General features: G+C 38.2%; 1 protein-coding gene across 2 annotated transcripts in view; it reads right to left on the reverse strand.

The window, feature by feature from the left end:
• The window catches only part of NFATC3 (nuclear factor of activated T cells 3), a 132,748-nt gene that overhangs the window by 42,984 nt on the left and 74,825 nt on the right, over positions 1-14,939 (reverse strand). For both annotated transcript variants that reach the window (XM_045989039.1, XM_045989040.1), the window contains exons 5-8: positions 14,213-14,385; positions 11,084-11,224; positions 2,816-2,871; positions 1,688-1,814 (exon numbers count right to left, since the gene is read on the reverse strand). In XM_045989039.1, the coding sequence (XP_045844995.1) occupies positions 1,688-1,814; positions 2,816-2,871; positions 11,084-11,224; positions 14,213-14,385 (497 nt within the window). The remainder of the gene's footprint in view (positions 1-1,687; positions 1,815-2,815; positions 2,872-11,083; positions 11,225-14,212; positions 14,386-14,939) is intronic.

Below are 14,939 nucleotides of genomic sequence, written 5' to 3' on the forward strand. Positions count from 1 at the left end.
ACTTACTGAATTAATACTGAAAAGGCTAACCAAAATCTTTCAGAATGTTTGTATTCTATTTGAAAACTATCTGAAATATTTTATTACCAAGTAATATATTAACATGATTAAGTAATATTAATTTTCAGATTTGGGAATATAAATGCCTTTTTTTTTCTTTTAAAGATTTTATTCATTTATTTGACAGAGAGATCACAAGTAGGTAGAGAGGCAGGGAGAGAGAGAGAGGGAGAAGCAGGTTCCCCGCTGAGCAGAAAGCCTGATGTGGGGCTTGATCCCAGGATCCTGAGATCATGACCTGAGCCAAAGGCAGAGGCTTTTTAACCCAATGAACCACCCAGGTGCCCCTATAAACGCTTTTAGAGGCTAAAAGTGAAATATAGTCAGGCTTTAAAGAATATGAATGACAAATGATCATTCATAACCATTACCCTTTCAAATTTAAGTGTTCATTATTTTCATTAACTATAAACCATTTAAAAGTTTTTGCAAGAGGGGGTGTTTGGGTGGCTTAGTTAGTTAGGTGTTCAACTCTTGATTTTGGCTCAAGTCATCATCTCAGGGTTGTGGGATCGAGCCCTGTGTCAAGCTTGGAGTTCAGTGGGGAGCGTACTTAAGATTCTCTCTCTCTCTTTCTCTCTAAAATAAATAAATCTTAAGGAAAAAAGAAGTTTTGTGCTCGCTTCGGCAGCACATATACTAAAATTGGAAGGAAAAAAGAAGTTTTTGCAAGAATAAGTTTTGAAGAGTAAAGATCACTATGATTTTTTTATTATCATATGCTCTGGTGACTAATACAGTGCCTAAAACACCTAAAACAGAGAGGGCCTCTATAAAGATTTGTTCTCTATGTAACCATCAGCGTGATTACTGCATATAATATTTATGTGTCACAACCAAAACCTGGAAAGTTACACCATTTTTTTTTATAATTTTTTTTTAAGATTTTATTTATTTATTTGACAGACAGAGATCACAAGTAGGCAGAGAGGCAGGCAGAGAGAGAGGAGGAAGCAGGCTCCACACTGAGCAGAGATCCCAATGTGGGGCTCGATCCCAGATCCCCAGGATCGTGACCTGAGCCAAAGGCAGAGGCTTTAACCCACTAAGCCACCCAGGCGCCCCACGCCATTTGAACTATTGCAGAAAGCGGTACGGAATCTTTGTTGGAGTGCATCTATACAACCAGAAACTCTGGCAACAACTTTATATTCCCCACAGCCCACAGTATGCTATAGTCACTACTGGCCAAATGAAAATCTAATGGGAGATTTTTCATCTGACTGGAAATGGTTAAGATGAACACACTACCTTCCTGCAGTGCTAAGGACACAAGGGGACTTCACACATATTCACAAACACCTGCCCTTAATATAGTGCTGGTGATTTCTGGTAGCTACTGAAAAATAGATTTAAAACCTATATTCAATCTTCTGATTTTCTTATAATAAATAACTACAAAATAACAACTAATACCACATCTAAATTTAAAAGTCAACACAAACTTAGGGGCGCCTGGGTGGCTCAGCGGGTTAAAAGTCAACACAAACTTGACAGATTGGCATATGTTGGGATTTTTATTGATTATAAGCACTCTACCTTAAACACCGCCATATACGTTTCATAGAACAACTTTTTATTCATTATGAAAGCAAGTTCTGTAGTAAACCATCACAACTTCCCATACCTGGTGTGTAAGTAAAACGTTGAGACTGGCTTTTTTTCCTCTTGCCATTGCAAAGATAAAAGTGCACCTGCACTGCAGCTGTAACTGCTGGGTTATGATATGGAGGAACTTCAAGGACAATGTGAGCCTAAGGAGCATGGAAAGCAAGATCGTGTTACACTCAGAACTAAAAATGAAATGCACCTGCTAAACTCACCACGACTCTTGAGCCTTAACTACAGTCTCTTCCATCATAGATAATTATGCACATCAATTGGTCATGTAAGTCATCTGGAGATTTACTCTATGAAACTCTAGTCTCAACAGAGATAAATTCTTAAAAGTAAACCACCACTAAAGGAGAAATTACCTTTTAGTCATCCAATTGGGTTCTAGTTGTAGCAGAAATAAAAACAGTCTTATATACTACGTAGTGAGATACTCTGCACTACTGAATATTACATGTTGCTACTGATCTTAAGTGGAAGTCTACTCTGGTTTTCAGTCAGGTTTAATATTTCTTGAGCTATGTTATAGTTTAGATTTCTTAAATTTCACATTCAAAATGTTCTAAACTGGCAATATACAAAATCCGTTCCTAATAAAAAATAATTTTACACAAGCAGAGCGAAAACTGTTAGCCCAAACCAACTGCAATCCTTAACCTAATTTCTCCAGGTCTCTAGAGAGCACTACGCAGTGTTATTCTCTACCCCCAGAAGATTCTGTCACCAGTCCAACCAGGATGAAGGGACCACAGCGTTCAGTGGTGAATCCTGGAAGGCTTAATGTTGAAAAGATGCAAATATAAATACACAAACCCATGAGGGTTTGTTCTCCCCCCTACTTTTTGCCCATTATATATGTTCTTTACTGAATTTGATTTTTTCACTGCATTCAGAGAAAAAATTTAATGATAACATCAGTAAGAACCTTCTAATAAAAGGGAAAGACACCAATTGTTTATCTATCCTAAATTTAATTTTAGTGTCAGAAAAGTACCTATCTCATGTTCAAACTTCTAAAAATCCGATTTACTTTTATTTCACACAACAGATAAAAGAGTCTTCATCTATAACAAAGTGGCATTATCCAATCTTCTCATCATGCTTCTTAAGTATTTAAAAAGAAATAAAGTAAATTTCTTACCCCTTGACATTTTTCCCTGATTATTTTCCCTTCTACCTCCCACTGAGGTCGTCCATCTATTGAAAGAAACAATTTACAGTTAAAAGTAATTCAAGTCAGAAAGTATATAAACAATACTTAATGTATCTAGTATCACAAGCTTATTGGCAAAGGGAATCTTTTTCTGACTTCCATTATGAAAATAAAATTGTACCCATGACAAAAAAATGGGGAGAAAGATCTTGGGCTACCTGAGTTAGCAGGCCCCACAGTTTATTCTATCGAGTGATGTTTGAAAATCCTCTGAGAGCACCTCTACCAAGTGGTAGCCAATTTCTGCTTACATACCTTAGGTAATGGGAAACTCACTCCCTCACGAAGTAACCCATTTAATCTCTGGATAGTCACTGCTGCTGGATAAGCTCTTCATGATAGATGAAATCTGCCTCCTTATAGTATCCCATCAGTGGTTTAAGAACTACCCCTTGCAGCCCACCAATCCAAAAAATCTTGAGTGGTCCTCTGCTCTTGAGTGGCATTCCAGATGTTTAAAAACAGCTATGTTTGCAGGTGTCTCCTCTTCTGTTGGCTAGCCTCCCCAGTTCTGCATCTACCTCTTACACAGTATTTTATTAGCCTTCCTGCCCACTCTTCTTTGAACATTTCTCTCACATGACCATCTCCCTCCAAATGTACCAAGCCCAGAACTGAATAGCCCAGGTGGGAAATGACCCAGCATGGTAGAGAGTGACTAAGGCTCTTGCCACCTTATGTGAAGACACTGCGTCTGTTAATAAAAGTTTTCTGGGGCAACTGCACAATACTGACTTACACTCAGTGTACCGTAGTTTCCCTCAGTCCACTACATTTCCTACAGCCAAGTTCAAACTCCTACACTGCACTTATGTATTTTTTCTCCCAGCACTTATTAGATTAATTTATCCCTACTAGACTTGGATTTCTTGGCTTGCCAAGATCTTTTTAGACACTGATGGTCTTTGAATGTACTTGCTACGCTTTCCATGTTTGTGTCACCCAAAGATCTAGCCAGCACATTTCCTGTCTCTTCCTCCAAGTGAATTGTTCAACTGGGAGAGAACCCCAACTGTTACTAAAGCTCTCACTCCAGTCCGATATGCAGTATTCTAAAGCATTCTTTCTTTCTTTTTTTTGTATTTTATTTATTCATTTGACAGACAGAAAGAGATCACAAGTAGGCAGAGCAGCAGGCAGAGGGAGGCGGGGAAGCAGGCTCCCCTCTGAGCAGACAGCCCAATGCAGGGCTCCATCTCAGGACCTGAGATCATGACCTGAGCCGAAGGAGTCACTCAACAACTGAGCCACCCAGGCGCCCCTAAAGCCTTCTTTCTTAAGTCATGGGCATTTGCCCATTGACTAACTCTCAGTATCTTCACAGTTAGCATGACTTCATCTAGTCTGTAAGGATATCTGAAAAGGCTCAATCAAACACCTTCTTAATTGTGACTATTACTTTCCAGTCTGGTAACTAGATAATGGTTACCCTTGTGCACAAGAGATACCACAGACAAATGCTATGCCTACACAAAAATACAGCTCAGTTCAACAATCATTTGCTGGGTCCTGATGGGCCATGCACTTTGGGTTACTGAGTTAATGATGAAAGGATACTCTTACCCTCAGTCTGCGGATGAAAGGCAAATACAAAGAGTTCATTATAATAAAGTGTGGTGGTTACAGTAATAAAGGTGCACTCTGAATGCGCCAAGAGAAGTCAGGATTCTTACCCTAGTCTTGGTGAAGGGGTGAGTAAAGGAAGGTTTCCTGAGTTCTTGAACTGAGGCTTAAAAATAAGGTAGAATTCGGGGCGCCTGGGTGGCTCAGTGGGTTAAGCCTCTGCCTTCGGCTCGGGTCATGATCTCAGGGTCCTGGGATCGAGCCCCATATTAGGCTCTCTGCTCAGTGGAGAGCCTGCTTCCTCCTCTCTCTCTCTCTCTGCCTGCCTCTCTGCCTACTTGTGATCTCTGTCTGTCAAATAAATAAATAAGATCTAAAAAAAAAAAAGGTAGAATTCAAGTGACGGGGGGAGGTCCAGGCAGAAGAGCAGGCACGAGCAAAGCCAAGATGGCAAGAAACTACACAATACAAGGAACCATAAGCAGCTGTGTTGGTGGGATATAAAGTATGATTCAGGGAGGAGTAAGAAATAAGGCTGGAAAGAAAGGCAGTAGATTCTGACCTAAATGCCATGTCAAGGGGCCTAAAATATGAAGGGATTACTGATGGTGCTTTCAGAATGGGAGTTACATATTCATAGCCACATCTTATCTGAAACCAGTAATTGCTACTATTTAACATGATTCAACTTAAACTAAAAGCACTCAAAAATAAAGGAATTCTATAATGAAACTGCCTTACATATATATACACATTTATTATATTCAGGCACAAATGAATTTTTATAAACGAAAGGGGCAGCTCTGAGATACTATCTCTTCCTTATACTTCTTCTTTTGCTTAAAATATTAATGCTGCAGAAGGACTTTCCTTGACCACCTGAATATAAACCAATATTCAGTTACTATCACTTTACCCTCTTAATTCATAGTTCCTTTAACTAGAATTATCTTGTTCACTTATATCTTTGTTTATTGTCTGCTTCCCCACTAGAATGTAGGCCATCAAAGCAAGCAACCATAAGATTTTATTCACCATTATATTCCCAATGCCTAGACTAGTGTCTGTCATGTAACAGACGCTTCATAAATAATTGATGAATTAATAAACTGATACAGGGGTGCCTGGCTGGCTCAGTAGGTTAAAGTCTCTGCCTTTGGCTCAGGGCATGATCCCAGGGTCCTAGGATTGAGCCCCGCATCGGGCTCTCTGATCGGCGGGAGCCTGCTTCCCCCTCTCTCTCTCTGCCTGCCTCTCTGCCTACTTGTGATCTCTCTCTGTCAAATGAATAAGTAAAATCTTAAAAAATAAATAAATAAAAATAAACTGTGATACAGAACTTATACTTCTTGAAGACAGGCAGGTATGGGTCAGGATCAAAGGAGCTGGAAGGAAGTGAATTTTATTTTTTGTTTTTTTTTTTTATTTTTTAAAAGATTTTATTTATTTATTTGACAGACAGACAGCGAGAGAGGGAACACAAGCTGGGGAAGTGAGAGAGGGAGAAGCAGGCTTCTTGCCAAGCAGGGAGCCTGATGTGGGGCTCGATCCTAGGACCATGACCGGAGCTGAAGGCAGACGTTTAATGAATGAGCCATGCAGGGGCCCTGGGAAGTGAATTTTAAAGGAGAAAAACACATGGAAAAATATGGTTTCCCACCTAAGAACAGGAAGATGTAACATTATTAATCAAGTTGGGGGACACAGTGAAACAAACTGGTTTGTTATGTCTGATGTGATTTTATATTTTAAGTATCAATGGGCCATCTATGCAGTATTTGGTGGGTAAAAAGCACATAAGAGGAGTTTAAAAAAATAATGTGGTGGGGCACCTGGGTGGCTCAGTGGGTTGAAGCCTCTGCCTTTGGCTCAGGTCGAGCCCCGCATCAGGCTCTCTGCTCAGCAGGGAGCCTGCTTCCTCCTCTCTCTCTCTCTGCCTGCCTCTCTGCCTACTTGTGATCTCTGCCTGTCAAATAAATAAATAAAATCTTAAAAAAAATAATGTGGTTATAGATGGAGATATGGTGACTGATGAAATTTCCCAGAATGAAGGAACATAATGAAAAGAAAGCTGAACCACAGAACCTTGGGAAACATCTATATTTAAGAGTCAGAAAAACTGATTAAAAAAAGATGAGTGGGGACAGTTAAAAATGTGCCAAGAACCAGGTAAATACAATCACACAAAGGCCAAGAAAGAAAAGACTGTCAAGAAGTGTGGGTAGCTGACTGTCAAAAGTTTTAGGTTATGTTTCAATATAGAAAATGAAAGAGTAGGCAGCAGGTAAGGAAATAAAGGTGATAACATTATCTTTTTGAGAGGCTGGATGATAAATGAAAGAAATAAAATGATAGCTTATGAGGATGTCAGAGTCAACAGAATGGGAATGGTTTAGTATGAAAAGATTTAAACTTACTTAAACTCTTAAGAAGTATTCAGGGAAAAAAGAGGTGTTGAAATTATAAGAGGCAACGAAGGTTATGTATAGCCTTAAATACTTAAGTTTTAAAAAGAGGAAAGGATAAAAAACAAATGAGATTACCATTTAAATTAAGAAAAAGAAACATATTGGGGCGCCTGGGTGGCTCAGTGGGTTAAAGCCTCTGCCTTTGGCTCAGGTCATGATCCCAGAGTCCTGGGATCAAGCCCCACATCAGGCTTTCTGCTCAGCAGGGAGCCTGCTTCCTCCTCTCTCTCTCTGCCTGCTTCTCTGCCTACTTGTGATCTCTGTCTGTCAAATAAATAAATAAAATCTTTAAAAAAGAAAGAAAGAAAAAGAAACATATTAAGCCCCAAAAAAGTAAAAAGAAAAAAAAAACATGGAAACTAGGGAAACAGAAAACAAATACCAACTGAAACGATCGATAAAGTCAAAGTACCCTGGAAATCCTGGCTAAAAAACCAGAGATGACACAAATAAATAACAGCCGAATACATTTTTTAAAAAAGGGATATAATTCCAGATGCAGAAATACAGTATTATAACCAAATTAATGTCAACAAATTTGAAAACTGAGTGAAATAAATAAAATCCTTGTGTGAAATAATAGCAAAAATATATATTGGTCTCTGCCTCTGGTTCCTGGAATAAAACTCCTAAAGTTCCTTAAAACATTCTTTTAAAGATTCTACTTGTTGGAGAGAGAGAGAGAGAGAGAGAGAGAGCACGAGCGCACTCACACTCTAAAGCAGAGGGTGTGGCAGGCAGAGGGGGAAGCGGGCTCCCTGCTGAGCAAGAACCCTGACAGGGGACTAGATCCCAGAACCCTGGGATCATGACCTAAGCCAAAGGCAGATGTTTAACCAACTGAGCCACGCAGGCATCCCAATGCTCCTAAAATTCTTATGATTTCCTAAGTGATATGAACAGCACAAGGAATACCTTTTGTTCTTGTATTTGGTCTTTTTTTTTTTTTTTAAAGATTTTATTTATTTATTTGAGAAAGATCATGGGGGGTGGAGGGAGGGAGGAGAGGTAGAGGGAGAAGCAGAATCCCTGCTGAGCAAGAAGCCCAATGTGGGACTCGATCCCAAGACTCCGGGATCATGACCTAAGCCAAAGGCAGATGCTTGACCAACTGAGCCACCCAGGCACCCTGTATTTGGTCTTTGACCCCAGTTCCTGACACAGAGGTCTTAAATCCCTTGGAATTTCCTGGAAGACAGAACTATCTCTTGTTCTAAGGAGGTGACTTCTGGTGGGCCCCTGGATGTGGCTGGTCACCAAAAGACCAAGCCATGATTAGAGCCTTGGAACATTCAGTCCCACCTCCATTCTCCACAGAGGGGAGAGGGGCTGGAAATGGAATAATGGAATAATCAGTCAAGCCTGTGTGGTGAAGCCTCCATAAAAATATTAAATTACTCCAGAGAGTGGGGGAACTTCTGGGTTGTGAAACACATGGAGGTAGCTGGGATAGTGGCATGTCCAAAAGATAGAGAAGCTCTGCACCCATTCCCATATACCTTACTCCACATATCTCTTCCACTTGGTTGTTCACCTGTATCCTTTATGATATTCTCTATTACATAGTAAACTGGTAAATATAAGTACGTATTGCTCTGAGTTCTGCTTTACCAAATGATCAAATCCAAGATAGGGGTAATGGGAACCTCTGATCTGTAGCCAAGTCAGAAAGATGTTGGGGGCAACTGGGCACCTACTACTTTCAATTGGGAGTCTTATGTCAATAAGACTTTTTCAGGAGCAGTCTTATAGTACTGAGCCCTTAAGCTGTGGTCTGAGCTAACTCCAGATACTGTCAGAATTGAATTTAATTAAGAACATCCAGTTCAGGGCCCCTGGGTGACTCAGTTGTTAAGCGTCTGCCTTCAGCTCAGGTCATGACCCAGGAGTCCTGGGATGGAGCCCCACATTGGGCTCCCTACTTGGTGGGGAGCCTGTTTCTCCTTCTCACACTCCCCCTCTCTTGTGTGTTTTCTGTGTCAAGCAAATAAATAAATAAATAAATAAATAAATAAATAAATAAAGTCTTTAAAAAAAAAAGAACATCCAGTTCATGTCAAAGAACTGGTTGATATATGGGAAACCCACACATCTGGAGTCAGAAGTATTGTGAATGTGGTAACAACGTGAGAGTAAAGGAAAAACAGACTGAAGGTTTGCCTTTTTTTTTTTAACCTGGAAAAGTATAAATCACAAAAAATAACTCAAGAAGAAATAAACTTAAATGGCCCCTATACCCATGAATAGAATTATAGCAGAAACCAATAGTCCCACAAAGCCCTCAGCCCTGAAGGTTTCAGAAATGAGCTCAGTTACACGTTCAAAGGAAGGTAAAATTATATGACACACACTTAAGGAGTGGGAAAAAATGAGGCACTTCACCAACTCACTTTGATATCCAGAATGCATAAACAATCTCATAAGGCAGTAAGAAAATGAAAACTGTATCAATGGGGAAAAATGGGCAAAAAACACCAACAGATATTACACAAAAAAGGATACATAAATGACCCATAACACCCTCAATAAATGGCAGGCAAATTCAAAGTTCAAGATACCATTTTACACCTACCAGATAAACAGAATATAAGAATTATGATATTCTTGGGGCACCTGGGTGGCTCAGGGGATTAAAGCCTCTGCCTTCGGCTCAGGTCATGATCCCAGGGTCCTAAGATCGAGCCCCACATTGGGCTCTCTCTGCTCAGCGGGGAGCCTGCTTCCCTTCCTCTTTCTTTGCCTGCCTCTCTGCCTACTTGTGATCTCTGCCTGTCAAATAAATAAATAAATAAATCTTAAAAAAAAAAAAGAATTATGACATTCTTAATTATGTCCACCAGGTAGGTGATAAGCACTAAAATGTTCACAGCAGCACCGTTAGTTATTGTTTGGTAATGTCAAAAACTGGATACAGCCCAAATATCCAGTAAGGAAACATAATAAACTGTGGCAATTCATACAGTAAAACTATAAAGAAGTGAAAATGAAAGATCTTCTATTACATGGATCAATCTTAAAACATTAATGTTGACCTCCGAAAAAAGCAGTTTTCAGAAGAATACATGCAATGTTATACATAGTCTAAAACCAGAGAAAATACATAAAACTATAAAGAAAAACATGGATTGATTTAGGAGTAGAATCCATTTGGGAAGGAGTTTCAAGAGGCCTTCAGAGATAAATGTCTTACTTCTTAAACTCAGTAGGAGGTATGAGTATCTGTTATATTCTTCTTATAAAAAGGTATTCCACGACTTTAAAAATGCTTAAAAAAATCAGAAAGAAAAATGGATGGAAAGTGTTTTGTTTTTTCGTGCACCACCACCACCCCGCAGGTTCCTGGGACACTGTGTGAGATGGGGGAGGTACTGGTTTGTTCTTTTTTTGTAGAGGTAGTCCCTGTCCTCCAGGAGCTTAATGGAAAACTGCTTTAAATATGCTCAAGAAGGGCTAAATCAAAAATCCTGATAGTCACAGGATTCTTCTACATTTCTGAAAATGACGTAATTTATATATTCATATATAAAATACATAAAATTCACCCTTTTAAAGTATAACATCGAGAGGTTTTTAGTATGTTCGCAGGGCTCTACAACCACCATTACTACCTAACTCCAGAAACCCCACGCCCATTAACAGTCATTCCCCTCTTTCCAGTGGCAAACACTCATCTACTTTCTGTCTTTATGGATTGCTGATTTGGGACATTATGTGCTGACTCCTTTCACTTAGCAAGTTTTTAAGGTTCATTCGTGGTGTGTTATGAATCAGTACTTTATTCTTTTTTATGGCTGATTAATATCCCATTATATGGATAGGCCCCAGTTTGTTTATCCACATAATAGTTATGATCATTTGGGTTGTTCCCATTTTGGCTCTTATGAATAATGTGGCTACAAATATTCGTTTCCGTGCAACATACCGTCAATTCTCTTGAGTAGTATATGTATACAGAGTAGAAATACTGCTTTTAAAACATCCTTAATGAGAATTCAACATTTATGTGAAAATTTAAGAAATGTATGGCTTACAAAAAAAATCTGTGTAAATGATGTCTGTAGCTTTAGGAAAACTATTTTGTGATTAATGTTAGTGAAACATCTGAATAATTTATTTTATCCCTTCTACCCCTTATTTTGAGGTCAATCAACTAAATCTTACTTACCTTGTCCTTTTTCAAGAAAAATGATTTTGGATTCTGGAAGAAAATTAGATCCAGTCACAATCATTTCATGACCTCCATTTACAGAACAACTGCTGATACTGTACTTCTCAATATGAGGAAGTTCTTGAGCAGACCGCTGAGCTGTTGGTTTTTTTTTTTTTGCGAGTTAAGAAGAAACAAAATATTAGTTTAAAATATTCCATACATAAATGATAAATTCAAGCTATACAATAAAAATAAAGAGAAGCATACTCTGGGCTTTTAAAGTCTGAGACAATGGTAGCAATATCCACTATTATTTAAAAAACAAAGCAGATTTATTAGATTTGTGTGATTTCTTTCTTTTTTTTTTTTAATATTTTATTTATTTGACAGAGAGAAACCACAACTAGGCAGAGAGGCAGGCAGAGAGAGAGGAGGAAGCAGGCTCCCTGCTGAGCAGAGAGCCCGATGTGGGGCTCGATCCCAGGACCCTGGGACCATGACCTGAGCCAAAGGCAGAGGCTTTAACCCACTGAGCCACCCAGGTGCCCCGGATTTGTGTGATTTCTAAAGAATTTTCTACAACTATAAAGAAACCAACAGAGAAAAATTAGTCAACGTCCACAACTTTATATTGACTTCAAAACTTAATTTCATCCACTTTTCTCCTTTTAGCTTGTCTTCAATACATTTTTTCCATACAACTATTAAAACTGATAAATCTAATGTAACTATATAAAGCAAATCAATGCAAACATATGTAATTATATTGCATACAATTAAAAGGAGACAAGTTCCTAAAGGAAAAAAATTAGTTCATTCCTCAAGAAAATATATAGGTCATCATTGTGACAACAGGAATCCTTTACGGGCAATTTTCTAAATAACTGAAGCATACACGAAGTACACACTCAATTTTTAAAAAATGGATGTAAATGTTTCTACAGTGCACTGCACTCTTCCTTGCCAGGATATGTGAAACACAGTTTTTCTTAATGCCTTAAGGCCAGTCTTTAATTTACCAACTTTTATAAAGAGTGACCTTGGTCACCTTTCTCTGATATTGACTGATTTCAAATTGTTATATTTTGTGAGATTCTATTTGAGTTTTCTTTTGTTTTTTTTAACTGTCTTAGCTTTAAGCTACAGATTATAGTTCTTCTGACTGCTGAGGTTCTATAAGGTTTCTTCCTGCCAAATGCCTAATTAGGTTTCTCTGGATTAAAACAAATAAAAAGTATGAATTATGTGCTCTTCTTCACAGCTGGAAAACTGGTCTACTTTTAGTTCTATTTCGTGGGTGGAAAATTGGTGGCTTTGAGGGTCAGCTATGTTTTGTTTGGCTAGAACATTTTAAAGAAATTTAAACTTGAATACATTTAGGAAGCACACATAGCCAGTTCACTATGACTCTTGGCTCTCCCAAGTATTTAATACCAAGCTACAAAATGTATGTGAATTGGGATCACTGCCCCACTCAAAGAGAATGTTAAAACAGACCCTTTTCATAGGAGATGGGTCTGAGATTTAGGATCAACTACAACTTGGAAAGTACTGAGCACTAACTTAGACCTCAGAAAATAGTTATGTTCCAGATAGCTCAAAGAGAAGGGAAATGAAAACAAGCACTGGCTGGCCTAAGATGCAGACTATTTCAAGTTTTAGATATTTATGGTGGAAACTAGCCACCGCAGGTACATTCAAAGAAACAGCAAAACTGTGTTCAACAAATGGCAAAGGCATAATAAGCAGGTACATTCAACTAAAAGATACATATATCTTTTTCATATATATATAAAAAAAAGAAAAATTTTTTAAAAAGGTTAATAGTGACTACTTCAGGGCAGTGGCATTACAAAAGATTTCCATACTACTCTTAGCACCATTCTACATTTCTATATTTGCAACAATAATCACATATTCATTTAATAAACTTAAAGAAAAAATAGAAAATCATTTTATAATAACTTCATCTCAAAAATTCGAATTATTCTATCAACTTAAATAATTGAACTTTGCTAAAAAATAGAGACACATATGCTTATATTGGCACAGAGTAGTCTGGGATGATAATAAGAACAATGGCAATGACAGCTGCTTCTAAGAAGTGGAAATAGTTGACCTGGAAATTTTTCACTCTATATTTTTTGAATTTTGTAGCATGTACCTGTATTGTCTATTAAAATTAATACAAAACTACTTCTACAGTGAATTCTATTACCATGGATTTGCTCAGTGATTCCCAAAGCCAACTGGGAAATAATAAAGTAGTAGTGCAATTCCACAAACAGCAAAAAGGAGCACAGAAAGGTAATGCAGTAGGTTTGATCACAAATCAGGAATGCATGCATTTGACAGAAATAAAATGGTATAACGGAAAGAGCACTACGAAAACCTGTGTTCTAGGCACAGCTCTCAACAGCAAGCAAATAAGCTTGAAAGAGTACTTGAGATACTTGTGCCTCAGTTTCCTCTTATACAAAATTAAGACATAAATTAGAACACTTCCAAGTCTATGCCCTAAACATCTAAACAGCAGTCTCAAAACTCCAGTCCTACCAGCTAACCTGCCAGAGGCTCACAGTTCTCCAGGGCTTGAGTATGCACCACTTTCCAGGGCCTATTCTCATTTCTTGCCTTTGTAAATTGGTGGTGGTGGGGGAATTCATTTTCTCAATCGGATGTAAATAGATTAATGATAAAACAAACGAACCAAAAAATAAACTCCTAAAAGTCTTTATTTATCTGAGGTGTCAGCTTGCAGAGAAAGGCATCTTCCAACAAGAAGGCTTCCATTTTAATTAAACAAGGGTGACCTAGGGATACTTAGTATCAGAACCATAGCTTCAACTGTTCTCAGAAGTCATCAAGCCCATCTTCTTTTCTTATAGATAAGAAAACTGTGGTCAAGAGAATTTGTTTATAGGCACAGTTACCTATTGTCAAATTATCATGAGAACCCATTTCCTAACTCCAAAATCAGCACTCCTCCTACCTAAACAAGCAACTATTTCCATACAAGAAAATCACATTAGATATATAATCTCTGTGCCTCAATTTATACTTCTGATCCAAATATTACATTATAAGCAAAACAGAAAATGGCTTATTGTAAACAAAATCTGAAAACATCACAAGCTCACTTACAGCACTCAACAGGTATGGAAGCTGTCTGCAGAGAAAGGACTTTTCCATTGGGCTGTGGGATGTGCACACGGAACACGAGTCGTACTCTAGTATTTTTTCTGCCAATATCAGTTTCTCCTTTTCGAAGTTCTATATCTGAATTGCGGAGTTTCAAAATACCTGCACAGTCAATACTAGGGAGAAAAATATACAAATTTTATTTGCTTACTGATATTTAGTGGTCCTCAACAACTTAGCTCAACCTAGCAGGGAAGAACTATCACTACTTAAAATCAGGTCAAAAAAGAAAAATGTATGGAGTGCTGCAGTGGCTCAGTTGGTTAATGTCTGAAACTTGATCTCAGCTGAGATCTTCAACTCAGGGTCGTGAGCTCAAGCCCACCTTGACATGAAGCCCACTTAAAAAAAAAACTGTATGATGCTATTTTCTCCTATGTCAATTTTGAGATTAAAAATATTTTCAACAACAAACATATAATGGTAAGCGTAGTAGACTGTCTAAAAAGATGGCTGTTAATAATTCTTCCCTATTCTTGTACCTGCATGCCACTTCTCCCATCAAGAGGTGGAATACCTAGGTACTCCCTTTGAAAGCTGGTCTTATGATTTGCTTTGACAAACAGAATGTAACCAATTGATACAGTGGAAGTTATGAGGGTTAAGTCCTGGGCCCACCATTTAAGCCTCATAACTTCCACTTTTGTTCTCTTAGAGCCCTGAGCCACCA

Source organism: Meles meles, chromosome 19 (genome assembly GCF_922984935.1).
Source record: "Meles meles chromosome 19, mMelMel3.1 paternal haplotype, whole genome shotgun sequence".
Lineage (NCBI taxonomy): Eukaryota > Metazoa > Chordata > Mammalia > Carnivora > Mustelidae > Meles > Meles meles.